The following is a 15,691-nucleotide window of genomic DNA, read 5'->3' on the forward strand; positions in this document are numbered from 1 at the left end:
AGACCCCTCTTTTAAGCTGCTGTTACTCACTGTTTATTATCTATGCATAGTCACTCTAACTCTACCTACATGCACCTATTTCCTCAATTACCTCGCCTAACCGGTACCGCCTGTATATAGCCTCGCTATTGTTATTTTACTGCTGCTCTTTAATTATTATTTACTTTTATTTCTAGGTATTTTCTTAACTGTATTGTTGGCTAAGGGCTTGTAAATAAACATTTCACTGTAAGGTCTACTACACCTGTTGTATTAGGTGCATGTGACAAATACATTTTGATTTGCACTGTTTAGAGAAAGACTAAAAATAAGTATATGGTGTTTGTTTGTCCCGAGTGAGATGAGAATTCATATGTACCTTTGTATGCTCAATACTGGCTGAGTTTCTGTACAGCACTTTGTGACATCAGCTGATGTAAGAAGGTCTTTATAAATACATTTGATTTTAATACATTACATTTAGATCTGAATACTATGTTGAGACCAGTTGAATATATTATCCTGATTACTGAGTGTGAGAGTGTTGATCCTGGGTGATTTTCATTAAACTAGTTTAAAAAATAATAATTTGCATGCTTTGGTGTGTGTGTTCCCAAACAAGGACCAGTTGCGCTCTGAGGCGGCTGATGTTGGTGGGATTTGGAGGATGATGGAGGCAACAGGGGAAAGAGCCTCAGATCCACAAAGTCCCTTCCACCAGGTGGCTGATCAGATATGTTGGCACGACTGCCATATTGCATCTCCATCCCAAAGCCCTTGATTGGAAGTGTACTTCCACAGACTGCCAAGAACCTTGCCCTCTTCCAGGCCAAGGTGGTGAGACACGGTAGTGATGACACAATAGGCCTTGTTGATCTCTGCACCAGACAGGATGCTCTTGCCAGTATACTTGGGGTCCAACATGTACGCTGCAGCGTGTATGGGCTTCAGGCAGAAGTCTTCACACTTTTTGATTTTTGATGTATTTCAAAACTGCAGTTTCCTCTGCTCGGAGCAACAGTGAAGTGAGCAGGGCAGAATGTATTTCTTCTCTCACATCTGCAAGCAGAGTCTGAACATCAGACAGCATCATTGTCTGTCACCAGTGCAAATACCTTCTGTGGCCCAAGGTCGTTGATTACTGCCTTCAGCTCATCTGCAATGTAGACATACTGGTTGAGGGGTGGAGATCATATAGTTAATTATTCCTTGCCCACAAACATTCGAACACCCATCAGAGATGATTGCAATACAGTCTGCTTTCTCTATGATTTGCTTGACCTTCACTTGAACTATGTTGAACTGCATCCAGCAAATGAGTAGATAAAGCATGTCTGTTTGGAGGGGGGTATGCTGAGCGAAGAACATTCAGAAATCTCTTCCAATACACATTGCCTGTGAGCATCAGAGGTGAACGAGTTGCATACACAGCTTGAGCAAGACATTCATCAGCATTTGTCTGACTACGTTCCTCCATTGAGTCAAAAAACTTCTGATTCCAGGAGGACCATGAGCTGTTGCTATCGATAAGGTGTCTGATTCATTATTTTCACCTCAAATAGAAGTAGAGGGACTTTTGTCAGAGGTTGCTTGTTGTGAGCGCAGAGGGAACTTCATGCACTTGGCCAGATGATTCTGTATCTTTGTTGCATTCTTCACATATGATTTGGCACAGTATTTGCAAATGTACACAGGATCTGCTCTCAATTGCGCATCTGTAGAAATTTGTGGATTTTAGGTGACAAGCCAAATTTCTTCAGCCTCCTGAGGTTGAAGAGGCGCTGTTGCGACTTCTTCACCACACTGTCTGTGTGAGTGGACCATTTCAGTTTGTCCGTGATGTGTACGCCGAGGAACTTAACTTTCCACCTTCTTCACTGCTGTCCCATCAATGTGGATAGAGGGGGTGCTCCCTCTGCTGTTTCTTGAAGTCCACCATCATCTCCTTTGTTTTGTTGATGTTGAGTGAGAGGTTGTTTTCCTGACACTACACCTACTCCCTATAGGCTGTCTCATCCTTGTTGGTGATCAAGCCTACTACTGTTGTGTTGTCTGCAAACTTGATGATTGAGTTGGAGGCGTGTATGGCCACACAGTCATGGGTGAACAGGGAGTACAGGAGGGGGCTGAGCATGCACCCTTGTGGGGCCCCAGTGTTGAGGATCAATGAAGTGGAGATGTTGTATCCTTGCCACAGAGAAGGAAAGCCCACAGTCCTTGGTAGTGGGCCGCGTCGGTGGCACTGTATTATCCTCAAAGGTGTTTAGTTTGTCTGGAAGCAAGACGTCGGTGTCCGTGACATGGCGGATTTTCTTTTTGTAGTCCGTGATTGTCTTTAGACCCTGCCACATACATCTCGTGTCTGAGCCGTTGAATTGCGACTCCATTTTGTCCCTATACTGACATTATGCTTGTTTTATTGCCTTGCGGAGGGAATAACTACACTTTGTTTGTTATCGGCCATAGTCCCGGTCATCTTTCCATGGTTAAATGCGGTGGTTCACTCTTTCAGTTTTGCACGAATGCCGCCATCTATCCACGGTTTCTGGTTGGGGTAGGTGTTAACAGTCACAGTGGGTACATCATCTCCTATGCACTTTCTTATAAACTCACTCACCGAATCAGCGTATAAATCTATATTATTCTCTGAGGCTACCAGGAACATGTCACAGGTACATCCTGTTTGAGTTTCTTCCTATAGGTGGGGAGAAGCAAAATGGAGTCGTGGTCAGATTTGCCAAACGGGGGCGGTGGAGGGCTTTGTATGCATCGTGGAAGTTAGAGTAGCGGTGATCCAGTATTTTGCCAGCCCGGGTACTACAAGCAATATGCTGATAGAATTTAGGTAGCCTTGTTCTCAAATTTGCTTTGTTTAAATCCCCAGCTACAATAAATGGTGCCTCCGGATATATGGTTTCCAGTTTGCATAGAGTCCAGGGAAGTTCTTGAGGGCCGCGTTATCGGCTTGAGGGGATATACATGGCTGTGACAATAACCGTTGAGAGGAGGATGTGGTTGCTTGTGGAGAGAGAGCAGTGTGGGTGGTAGGGAGATCATCCAAAGTGACACTGAGTGGTTGCTCTAGCTCATCACTTCTTGACTAAAAGAAAGCTAGATTTAGAAATGAGTTCGAACTTGCCATAGTTCAACAGCTGAAAAGCCTTCATTAACATACTCTGAGATAGCAAGACATTGTTGTCACTGAATGAAGTAGCCTACCCATCCCCATTTACAATTTTCTTTATCAATTAAATAAATTATACTATAGCACATTCAATGGCATTATTATTGTAGACTACAGGCTACTCCTGTTTGCACACTATATTAGGATACCGTTCTTATTCTATTGATCTGGTCAGGCATGATTTTAAGGTCTTTGATCGAAGCTGTATGTCGTACCTTGTTCCGTTCTTCAGTGAAAAGTAGGTATGTATCCCCCATTCAATTCAGTTTGAGTGTGAATGTGTAGGCCTATAGTGACAGTGGAAAAATAAACCCGTAGCTCCTGAACACAATGGCATGTAGGGGTAGTGTATTACAATGTAAAATATGTATAGATCCTATAGCACCACGTGTGTATATTATCATTTACAATTTAATCCATCCATTAAATAAATAATACTAGCACATCAAATTGCGTTATAGTACACTAGCCTACTCCCCTATCAACACAGGGAATAATATTGCCTTCGTGCTTTCAACAATATGTTATCAACAAAAAGTCATTATTTTCAAATAAACCACATTTCCTCAATCGGATCAACGACATCTTGGTAGTTATTTTCAAATAAACCACATTTCCTCAATCGGATCAACGACATCTTGGTAGTTATTTTCAAATAAACCACATTTCCTCAATCGGATCAACGACATCTTGGTAGTTATTTTCAAATAAACCACATTTCCTCAATCGGATCAACGACATCTTGGTAGTTATTTTCAAATAAACCACATTTCCTCAATCGGATCAAATAAACCACATCTTGGTAGTTATTTTTTCAAATAAACCACATTTCCTCAATCGGATCAACGACATCTTGGTAGTTATTTTCAAATAAACCACATTTCCTCAATCGGATCAACGATCTTGGTAGTTATTTTCAAATAAACCACATTTCCTCAATCGGATCAACGACATCTTGGTAGTTATTTTCAAATAAACCACATTTCCTCAATCGGATCAACGACATCTTGGTAATTATTTTCAAATAAACCACATTTCCTCAATCGGATCAACGACATCTTGGTAGTTATTTTCAAATAAACCACATTTCCTCAATCGGATCAACGACATCTTGGTAGTTATTTTCAAATAAACCACATTTCCTCAATTATTTTCAAATAAACCACATTTCCTCAATCGGATCAACGACATCTTGGTAATTATTTTCAAATAAACCACATTTCCTCAATCGGATCAACGACATCTTGGTAGTTATTTTCAAATAAACCACATTTCCTCAATCGGATCAACGACATCTTGGTAATTATTTTCAAATAAACCACATTTCCTCAATCGGATCAACGACATCTTGGTAATTATTTTCAAATAAACCACATTTCCTCAATCGGATCAACGACATCTTGGTAATTATTTTCAAATAAACCACATTTCCTCAATCGGATCAACCTTGGTAATTATTTTCAAATAAACCACATTTCCTCAATCGGATCAACGACATCTTGGTAATTATTTTCAAATAAACCACATTTCCTCAATCGGATCAACGACATCTTGGTAGTTATTTTCAAATAAACCACATTCCTCAATCTGATCAACGACATCTTGGTAGTTATTTTCAAATAAACCACATTTCCTCAATCGGATCAACGACATCTTGGTAGTTATTTTCAAATAAACCACATTTCCTCAATCGGATCAACGACATCTTGGTAGTTATTTTCAAATAAACCACATTTCCTCAATCGGATCAACGACATCTTGGTAGTTATTTTCAAATAAACCAATTTCCTCATAAACCACTTGGTAGTTATTTTCAACCACATTTCAATCGGATCAACGAGTTATTTTCAAATAAACCACATTTCCTCAATCGGATCAACGACATCTTGGTAGTTATTTTCAAATAAACCACATTTCCTCAATCGGATCAACGACATCTTGGTAATTATTTTCAAATAAACCACATTTCCTCAATCGGATCAACGACATCTTGGTAGTTATTTTCAAATAAACCACATTTCCTCAATCGGATCAACGACATCTTGGTAGTTATTTTCAAATAAACCACATTTCCTCAATCGGATCAACGACATCTTGGTAATTATTTTCAAATAAACCACATTTCCTCAATCGGATCAACGACATCTTGGTAGTTATTTTCAAATAAACCACATTTCCTCAATCGGATCAACGACATCTTGGTAATTATTTTCATTGTCTCTAAGGAAACTATCTGGGGCAGACACTCTTGAAAATTGCATCTACCGCTTGTAAAAACATAAATAAAATAAAAAATCACATCTGTCTATATATATATGTGTATATATATTAAACTGCACTGTTATATATATATACATATATATACATGTGTATATATACGTGTGTGTGTGTATATATATATATATATATATATATATATATATATATATATATATATATATATATATATATATATATATATATATATATATACACACACATATGTACGTATATACATATTTTACATATGTTACAGTAAAATACAATAGCGAGACTATATAAAGGGGGCTACAGAGTCAATGAGCAGGGGTACCGGTTAGTCAAGGTAATATGTACATGTAGGTAGAGTTATTAACGTGACTATGCATAGATGATAACAGAGTTACCCTCTGTAGTGCCTTGCGGTCGGAGGCTGAGCAGTTGCCATACTAGGCAGTGATGCAACCAGTCAGCATGCTCTCGATAGTGCAGCTGTAGAACCTTTTTGAGGATCTAAGGACCCATGCAAAATCTTTTCAGTCTCCTGAAGAACTGCAGGACTTCATTGCATGTTTCATTGTGCATGCACGCAGTTTGAAATGCACCTAGTCACATCATTACACAATCTGCTTACTCTGCAAAGTTGGACATAACACCTGTATATCTGGAATTATTAGTATGATGCGTTTGGGACCATTGGACACCCTGAACTAGTTGATGGCATCCTCCTACACATGTTACATTACATTCCACCTGATGCACCAAATGCTGGGGATCTTCTGGGATGCACAGCACATCCTCTGTGCTTTACCCATCGTTCTCCACTCTCAGAATAGTTGCCTTGCAAAGTATTGCCCACAGCTTGTTTGCTTGTCTGTTGGCTGCTGTTTGTTTTTCAACCTATATCTCATCAGTATACAAAGTGAGTGTCTGTCTGTGACCATCTACCCTTGTTTCTGCATGACCTCGGCCTGAATGTCTATGGATGTGTGTGTGTCCCTGTGTATCCTGGTGTGCGTCTCAATGTGTGTGTGCATCCTGTTTTCGGTGCTGCCTTGCCTGTTTGTGTCTGACAGTCCTGTCTCCGTACAGCATAAGCTGAAGTCTTTGCAGAGAGACAAGGTCCAGCAGTTCATGTCCTTCACGCAGGCGGAGGAGAAGACTGCCTCTTACTGCCTGACCCAGAATGACTGGAAACTAGAGGTGGTCACAGACAACTACTTTTTATATATACTTCCAGAACCAGACCTCTACTATAAGGAATCCATGCAATCTTCTCTGGAGAAGAAGCTGGAACAGCTCTACAACTGCTACAAAGGCAAGTGGGGGAAGTTCTGGAGGAATAGAGCACGCAGAGATTGTGTGTGTCAAAGATAGTGTGTCTGTTATGGTTTCGTAAGTGTGTGTGTATTATGTATTTCTGGTGTTATGCATTGTATTGCTTATCTTGTTCACCAGAAGAGGAAATGTGTGTTTGTGGTCTCTCAGATCCCTACGATAGTGATTTCTGGACTGTGTGTGTTTATTAAGCGTTTATATACACATGTATTTCCACAGATCCCCAGGATGAGAATAAGATTGGCATCGACAGCAGTTCTGCGATGACCTCACCCTGGACCCGACCTGCATCAGAGTCCTGGTGGTGGAGTGGAAGTTCTGGGCCACCACCCAGTGCGATTTCAGCAAGAAGGAGTTCCTTGGCGGCATGTCTGAACTGGGCTGAGCGCGTGGTGATGTCATCACTCTGCGACGCAGCTCAGTTTGGGGGCATGACAGTGTGATATTGGTTATAGCCAGAGCATGTTTTTGTGGGGTTGTAAGTGTTTATTCCCATGGTGGGGTGAAGTGCTATATTTTGACTAAGTCAACATTTGCATTATTAATACTGTGTCTTCATGTTTGGTATGAAGCCAAGTCAGCATAGGTTACCTCTGAGTCATTTACATTTACATTTAACTTGTTTTTAAATGGATATTGAAAATAAGTGTTCTTATTGGACAACTTTTGCAACAAAAGGTTATCCTGTTTGTGCCCACAGAACATGGCCCTGGGGAACCCAAATGATGGGTAGTAGATTGTAGCACAAGAACAGTTTAGGAACCTCCTGGATTAGATGAGGTTTGTGTGTGGGTGTTTGTGGTATGCTTTTGATAGAGATATCCACTGACTTGCCCACTCTGTTTCTCTTCTCTCCAGGTGCGACAGCCCAGAGAAGCTGAAGGCTCTTCTTCCCAGATTAGAACAGGAGCTGAAAGACAGCGTCAAGTTCAAGGACTTCTACCAGTTCACGTTCAACTTTGCCAAGAACCCTGGACAGAAGGGTTTAGGTCAGCACAGATGAGTTGGTTACATCAGTGTTCACAAGAGTTACTGTGATGTAGTTGCATCAGTGTTTCTCAACTCTGGTCCTGAGGACATCGAAGGGTAGTGCCCAGGCTTTTGTTTCAACCAAGTGAGAACACACCTGATTCAACTACAGTGAGATAGCAAGGTGTGATTCTTGCTGTGTTTCAGATCTAGAGATTGCTGTGGCCTACTGGAACCTGGTACTGACAGATCATTTTAAGTTCCTGGGCCTCTGGAACAGTTTCCTATTGGTGAGTGAGTAATGCTATGCATCCCTATCTAGCATTACATTTGATGCTATTTGTTAGGTACATCCTGTGTCTTGTTTTCTACTGTGCAATTGTTGTGGAAATTCCTACACAGGGACACTCTAAGGCAATCTTAAATGAATCATTGTTTTTTGTCAGCTCGCTGGAGAGGTTCCAACAAATTTAATGCACCATAGTGAACGTCTGACAGAAGCTCTGCTGGGGCAGTCCCAGCAGTTGTCTTATATACGGCTATACACAGACAAGTTATATTTGCATGATTTAGCATAATGAATGAATCATTACCATTTTGTTTCATTCATGTGACCAACCAATACAGTTTCATAACATGTAACCGACCAATACCTCACGAGGCTTCTTCTCTCTAAGCTGACACCTTGAAACTGAGATATCTTACGTTCTCTAAACAAGGTTCTGGGCGTACTGCCAAATTTCAGCTACTGATAGTGAGGATTCGTTCAAGTCATTCACTTGCATGAACACAGAAATTGGTTCATAGAAAAGCACATAAATAGAACACAGAAATTAGTATTAAGAAAAGTACATGTATAAAATGTCTGGTTTTCTCGTGTTTTACGTAGGAACACCACAAAAGGTCGAGTCCCAAAGACACGTGGAACTTACTCTTGGATTTTGGCAACATAATCGCAGATGACATGTCAAATTACGACGAGGAGGGTGAGTTTAAAACCCTTGGTTACCTGGAGTGTATTTGGTAGGGCTCAGAGTAGTCATGGTTTATTAATGTCTGCAAAAGTGCAGTGCAACATTGCCCTCAACTGAATATACACAATGGCAGAATGCAGTAGTCATCAACCCTGGACCTGAAAAGCTACTGAGTGGGCAGGCTTTTGTTCTAGCTCAGCACCAATACACCTGATTCAGCTTATCAAGGTTCTGATGAGCTGTAAATTAGATGAATCAGGTGATTCAGTACTGGGCCGAAACAAAAGCCTGCAGACCCTGTAGCTCTCCTGGACCAGGTTTGGTCACCACTGCTCTAGATGATCCAGAATGAAGTTGCTCTTAGACACTGATTTAAGGTCAGTTTTGCCTTTTTCCCCAATGCTGACAGTTAAGTTGTAGAGAGAGCCTGCTTTTCTCAGATATGTGCTTCGGGCAACTTCTACCTGGAGCAAGACAGTCAGTAAAATGCCCTCTAATCATATGTTTCCTTCCTGTCAGGGGCCTGGCCAGTTCTCATAGACGACTTTGTGGAATTCGCCGGGCCGATCATAACGGAATCCAAACGCAAAACCCACTAATAACAACCCAGCTCTTGGAAGAGGGGTAGAACTTTGTAGGATTTTAAAAATAATTTAAGAGAAAACAGTGAAACGCTTGAAACATGTGACACTGCACAATTATCAGGTAACCACCTATCAGGGAGGAGTGAGAGGAAAACACAGGAAATCAACTCTTGAGTTTTATTTTTGTTCTTGTTTGATGACAATCGCCATGTGCACGTTGCTAGCTGGTGACTCCAGCAGTACATGTCCCAGAGGCCTTGGAATATCATTGTTCCAGACGATGCTCCCTTTGGAATCTCAGTATTCCAGGACAGAATAAGAGAAAAGGAGAGAGCTACATCCCCTGGCACAGCCACGGTCTCCCTCTCTCTTTCTGTCTTGGAGAAATGACGAAACATAGTCACAAATGAATGCACAGTAGGGCAGGACTGCTCTTTCTGGACCGCAAAGGGCAGAAATACTATTATTTTCTACCCGGTCGTGTTGGGGGGGATTATATAAAATAATAAAAATCAGGTCTTCAAGGGCTGCATTGTCTGCCGGCCAAACAAATGACACAAATTGATAAATTAAATGCAAGGCATGAATTAAAAGCAGGACTGTGGCATCGCCGCAGGGAGTAGGGGTGCTGAGGGTGCTGGAAAATCAGAATACCCCTGAAAAATCAGAATACCATTTTTTTAAATAAAATATATTATAAAAAGTAGTGCACTGGGCCTTTACTAGTATTAGCAGACCAATATAGACGTCTGTAGCATGGGGGGAAAAAATAATAAGTATCTCTGCTTTGGCAAAAAATGTAGTTGTATAATTAAGAACAGTATCTTGCAGGATTCAATAGTTGGAATTGTAAGTTGTTGCCTTGTGCCTTTTGCTATGATTGTCATTCTAATGGAATCCAGAAATGAACAAAACCCTGTCCTCAAACATTTACATCAAAAGGTGAAGGGTTATGGGCAAAGACACAAAACATCCACATCACATTAAATATTTTTTCTTGATCAAATGACATCGAAAACAACCAGTTTTTGTGCGGTATTAATTTACCATCCTTACAAACCAGTTAATGTAAATGTACATTACTGTATTGTATATAGGCTGGTCAACTAGGTTTGTACCGGTAGACTTTCCATCACCAAGAAAAAAAACAATGACCAATACAGTAACTGAGTACACGGAGACATCAAGTGGTTTGTGAGGATGGGATGTGGCTCAGTTGGTAGAGAATAGCGTTTGCAATGCTAGAGTTGTGGGTTGGATTCCCACTGGGGACCAGTACAAGAAAAGTATGAGAATGTATGCACTCACTATGGTAAGTTGCTCTGGATAAGAGTCTATGAAAAAGGAATGAATAGACCATTTCAGTGTTCACATAGAAATACGTTGCATTTGCAAAGTATTTCAAGAAACTGGAAAACATATCAAGCAAGTACTTTTTATATTCAGATTAACTGTTTTGTACAGAATTATCAGACTGAAATTACAAATGCTGGTAAACACTCAAATACATTTAGTTAAAAAATGTTCACAAAAGTAGAGTACTGGGCCTTTACTAGTCCTGTATTAGCGGACCAATCTAGACATCTTTAGAGCCGGAAACCCCCCCCCAAACTACTTTCTGCAGCTATGGACTGTGGCCCAAGAGGACCGTGAGTTGTGTACTTCTGCATTACATAATTTCAACACTCCAAAGACAAAACCACCAAGCAATACTAGGGGGCGCTGTGTGTCCGTCCGCATGTTGAGAGAGAGAGCGCAATCCATTCAGTATGAATGCCTTTGTGAACAAGCAATATTTACACTATGACGTTCACCAGTGATACAGGTATGGTTAGTTTGGAAAGGAATGTTGAATAAACCATGTTTTGCTGTAATGTGATGACTCGGTCTCCTATACGTTTTAGTGAAGTCTCTATTGCTATTACGAACATGTTTTAACGTTTCACCCTACTGAACACGATATGGTGGAAAAAGTACCCAATTGTAATGCTTGAGTAAAAGAAAAGTACCTTTAATAGAAAATGACTCAAGTAAAAGTGAAAGTCACCCAGTAAAATATTACTTGAGTAAAAATCTAAATCTATATGGTTTTAAATATATTTAACTATCAAATGTAAATGTAATTGATAAAAGATAGAGTAGTATCAAAAGTAAAAAATATTTTCAAATTTCTTATGTTAGGCAAACCAGACGGCACCATTTTTGTTTTTTTTAATTTACGGATAGTCGGGCACACAACACTCAGACATTATTTACAAATTAAGCATGTGTGTTTAGTGAGTCCGCCAGATCAGTTTTGTTTTTTGCCCTAGCACTACACAGCTGATTCAATTAATCAAAGCTTGATGATGAGTTGGTTATTTGAATCAGCTGTGTAGTGCTAGGGCAAAAAAATAAACGTGCACCCGGTGGGGCACAGGACCGAGTTTGGGAGGGCTGCTACAGAGTACCGCCAAATGAGGCATAATACCCATAAAACCTAGTGGTCAAACATGGAAAAGGTTCCAATCGTTTTTCCACCATACATTTTTCACTTTAAATGGACAATTCTGTGAACTGTCTTGTGCAAGTTTTAAATTGACACAATACCTGTTAGCAAAGGTGTCAGCTAGAGATGACATGCAGGAGCCTGCAGGGATTTACAGTTTTGCATGATGTCTACTTTGATGCTAATTAGCATTTTTGAATCAGAATACCTAAGGCTGAATATATTGATAAGTCACCTGGTCCGAGAGAGATTTACATGGTTATCAAAATGTCACGCCAGTGTAAGCCTACATGAAACACAGCCCTTATTCGAAGTGTTTCTAAAATCTCCTATGGGAAAATGTTATGGTGGAAAAACGATTGGAACCATTTTCCTGTTTGACTGCTAGGTTTTATGGGTATTATGACACCTACACACTCTATGGAAGCGTGGAAAGTAAGGCCAGTCTTTTGTGTGTAAATCCATAACATTAACATAAAGGCTCATCACTGGCATTGGTTGTTACCAGGATGGAACGCGAAACAAGCACTCTATTTAGACAACAACAAAAAGTCTCACCTGGGGCCTGTTGCACAAAAGTAGAATTAAGACATCCGGGATAAATGACTCAGCTGAGCTCAATGAAGCCAAAACATGTGCGTCCAGGCTTAATTGGTTGCACAAAGACCAAGCCAGGATGAGCAGACACGGATTCATTAAGCCAGGTGAAACCAATCCTGGATAGGTGCGCGCTCACGGCTCACTCAAATAGACCCCGCCACAGATCACAGATTAACTGATTTACCATGGCAACTAGAGCCGCGTACTTTTCCCCGTCGGAAGCACAAATCCTCATGGAGGCATACGAGGAGGTAAAAGATATAATTAAGAAGAAAGGCAACACCGCCACAGTGATAAAGCAAAGAGAAAAAGCGTGGCAAAGTATTGCAGACCGCCTGTATGCGTAAGTAGTGCACAATTACACACTCACCGCTCCGCTGAAACATCACAATTACAATTCAAATATTTAATTCACATCTCCAAAAACGCAGTTGTACTGTAATTATGAAACGGTTAAATTTTTAATTGAAATGCACTGCAGATATGGGTGAAATTGTGTAAAGTAAGTCCATCACACTGTATAAAGCTATGATAAATTATTATTAAAGCCTTACATTATTATTTAACGTTACTACGCTCAGTACTACGCTCAATTTTTTGCAGTGTGACTCCATTAAATGTGTGTGTGTGTGTGTGTAGATTAAACATGAACGGGCCAAAACGGACATGGCAGCAGGTCAAAATCAAATACAAGAACATTCTGCAGAATGGTATGGTCCCTGACTAATATTTAACAAAGCACAAGCATATATTGTACCCAGAAGGTGCCTGCTCACACATTGTCTGTACTGTTTTAGCAGTGAAAAAGAATACCCACAGACAAGGCACGGGTGGTGGGTCACCAAAGGCTGACCTTACCCCAGCAGAGGACATCGCCTTGGAGCTAAATAAAGGCAGGCCCGTCTTAGAGGGGATCCCTGGGGGGAAAGAGACGAGCATAGGTTCCTCCCAAGATGCCACCCGCTTCATTCAAGGTATGTCCTTCCATCTCTACATGGGATACAACCACATTCATATTGAATCAATTTGGACTGTCTGACTTTGGTTTACCTATTGCCTTGCAGTGTCTGACAGCACTGTGTTCCTGTTAGAGCCACCAGCACAAGCACCAGACGATGCTGATCCAGTGAGTACTCCATCAAAGGCATACTGTAGGCCTGGCATGTCTTGTCTACTAGCTTCAATATGAATCCGATTAAATGTGATAGGGTGAAGGCCCCAGTGCAGCAGCAACAGCACATGATGGAGACGATGATGATGAGGAGGAGACCATCTCTCTGGATTCCAGAAGGCATGAGGTATCATGGTAAGACTGTGAAAGTACTATTTACTCTACAATGGTGAGGAGTCCTCATCAAAATCAAAAAATCTAATTTATTTTACAGGACCCAGATGCTATACAGTGGGAAAACCAGCCTGGCAACATAGTGCGTATTAATAAAAGGACACCACATCCTGCCAAATTCCAGCTGCGCTAATTGTATTGTGTTCACAAGCTATCAGAAATTTGTATGGCAACCACCTCCGGCGCCAAATAGAACTGGCAGACATAGACATTCAGTACAAGAAGAAAAAGATGGAAAATCTTGCACTGGAGTCTGAAATAAAAAAGAGGACAATTAGGAAACTGGACCTTGAAATAAAAAAACTTGAGAGGGAGGTGAGATATGCCTTCAATGTACACTGTATGCTAACTGGAACACAAATGTATTAATCATTATTTGTATTTCCTCCCCCAGCTCCAAGAAGATGACACAGCTCAAAATAAAAATTAGGTATATTCTCGTAAAGTCAAGTGAGCCATGACATATGAGCTCTTATTGTGAGCACACAGGACGGTGGCATCTTTCTAAGGTTTTTTTATTTTCCCAGCAATCAGTACAACCAAGTCATCGTTATAAGGCATCGCCCTCTTTTGCCCACCCCCCCAGCACCAGGTGTGGCCACTAGCCTATATGAAGGCCCAAAATTGTGTGTTTCTTTCTGCTCTGACAATGGCATGCCCATTTGTGCGAGATGTGGTGGATGAAGAAGCACTTGTGCTGAGGAGAGCCTTCAGGCGAGAAAGGGTCTTCAGGGACCGGTTGGACCCACTGGCCTTCCCTGACGACCATCTATATGAAAGATACAGGTTTTCTGCAGATGGCATCAGGTATCTATGCAGACTACTGGGTCCCAGGATTAAGCACCGCACTGCACGGAGCCATGCACTGAGTGTGGAGCAAATGGTTTGTGTGGCCTTGCGCTTTTTTGCTAGTGGAGCCTTCCTGTACTCAGTGGGGGATGCAGAACAGCTGAACAAGGCCACAATTTGCCGCACAATAAGGAGTGTGTGTCTGGCTATCAAAGCATTAGCAGATGTCTTCATCTCCTTCCCTGGCCACAGAAGACTCTGTGACATCAAAGAGGAGTTCTATAGGATTGCAGGTAAGAGGATCTACAAATTACAGGACAACTGTTAACACATAGTAGGATACTCATTACTTTGTGTGACAGGTTTCCCCAATGTCATTGGTGCAGTGGACTGCACACACATAAGGATAAAAGCCCCTCAGGTGCCCATGAGGCCGATTTTGTGAATAGGAAATCCTTTCACAGCATTAATGTTCAGGTGAACATAACTTTTTGATATTGTCCATTGACGAACACTGCATTGCCAGTGATGTGCATTGATTGGTGTAATATTCCTCATCTTATGATTTCAGATGGTCTGCAATGCTGACTGTGTGATCAGCAATGTTGTGGCAAAATGGCCTGGCTCAGTCCATGACTCCAGAATCTTTCGGGCCTCTGAAATCTATCAGTGCCTATCACAAGGTAAGCCACACAACCCCTATTTATAACCATCATGGCTGTGTCAAGAATATCACTGTGTTTATGAGGTAGTAATGATGAGATTTTGTGTTGACAGGTGAATTCTCTGGTGTGTTGCTGGGAGACAGGGGGTATGGCTGCCAGCCTTTTCTCCTGACACCTTTCACAGACCCCCAGGAAGCACAGCAGGCCTACAACCATGCCCATGCCAGGACCAGGGCCAGAGTTGAAATGACCTTTGGCCTCCTGAAGGCACGCTTTCACTGCCTTCACAAATTAAGGGTCAGCCCTGTTAGGGCATGTGATATTACTGTGGCTTGTGCTGTCCTCCACAATGTGGCCTGCCTGAGGAAGGAGAGGGCCCCCAGAGTGCCACCAGCCATGGACTGGGACAATCCGGCAATCTTCCCTGATGACGACAGTGGTCGGCTGCTGAGGGACCAATATGTGTTGAATTATTTTAGTTAGTATGTGTGCTTTCAATTTTGGTTAAATATGTCCTGCGGTGGCAGAGGAATTTGGT

At 41.4% G+C, this 15,691-nt stretch overlaps 1 protein-coding gene and 1 pseudogene across 4 annotated transcripts; both read left to right on the plus strand.

The window, feature by feature from the left end:
• The first annotated feature begins 5,851 nt into the window (after positions 1-5,851).
• Positions 5,852-11,159, plus strand: LOC124044210 (annotated as a pseudogene).
• Positions 11,160-12,317: 1,158 nt separating this feature from the next.
• Positions 12,318-15,691, plus strand: LOC124043002 (putative nuclease HARBI1). 4 transcript variants are annotated; one of them, XR_006840239.1, is made up of 9 exons: positions 12,973-13,064; positions 13,152-13,328; positions 13,419-13,480; positions 13,563-13,660; positions 13,740-14,014; positions 14,094-14,129; positions 14,227-14,781; positions 15,060-15,171; positions 15,266-15,691. XR_006840239.1 is itself a non-coding variant. In XM_046361175.1 (7 exons), exons 1-6 carry the CDS (start codon positions 12,540-12,542, stop codon positions 13,830-13,832), a joined length of 651 nt encoding a protein of 216 aa, XP_046217131.1. In that variant the 5' UTR covers positions 12,318-12,539; the 3' UTR covers positions 13,833-14,014; positions 14,094-14,220. The 4 variants fall into 4 exon arrangements, 2 of the variants coding, with proteins under 2 accessions (XP_046217131.1, XP_046217132.1); XR_006840240.1 differs by adding an exon at positions 14,851-14,965 and having other exon boundaries at positions 12,979-13,328; XM_046361175.1 differs by lacking the exons at positions 14,227-14,781; positions 15,060-15,171; positions 15,266-15,691 and adding an exon at positions 12,318-12,697 and having other exon boundaries at positions 12,994-13,064; positions 13,563-13,652; positions 14,094-14,220.

This window comes from Oncorhynchus gorbuscha, linkage group LG09, assembly GCF_021184085.1.
Source record: "Oncorhynchus gorbuscha isolate QuinsamMale2020 ecotype Even-year linkage group LG09, OgorEven_v1.0, whole genome shotgun sequence".
Taxonomy (NCBI): domain Eukaryota; kingdom Metazoa; phylum Chordata; class Actinopteri; order Salmoniformes; family Salmonidae; genus Oncorhynchus; species Oncorhynchus gorbuscha.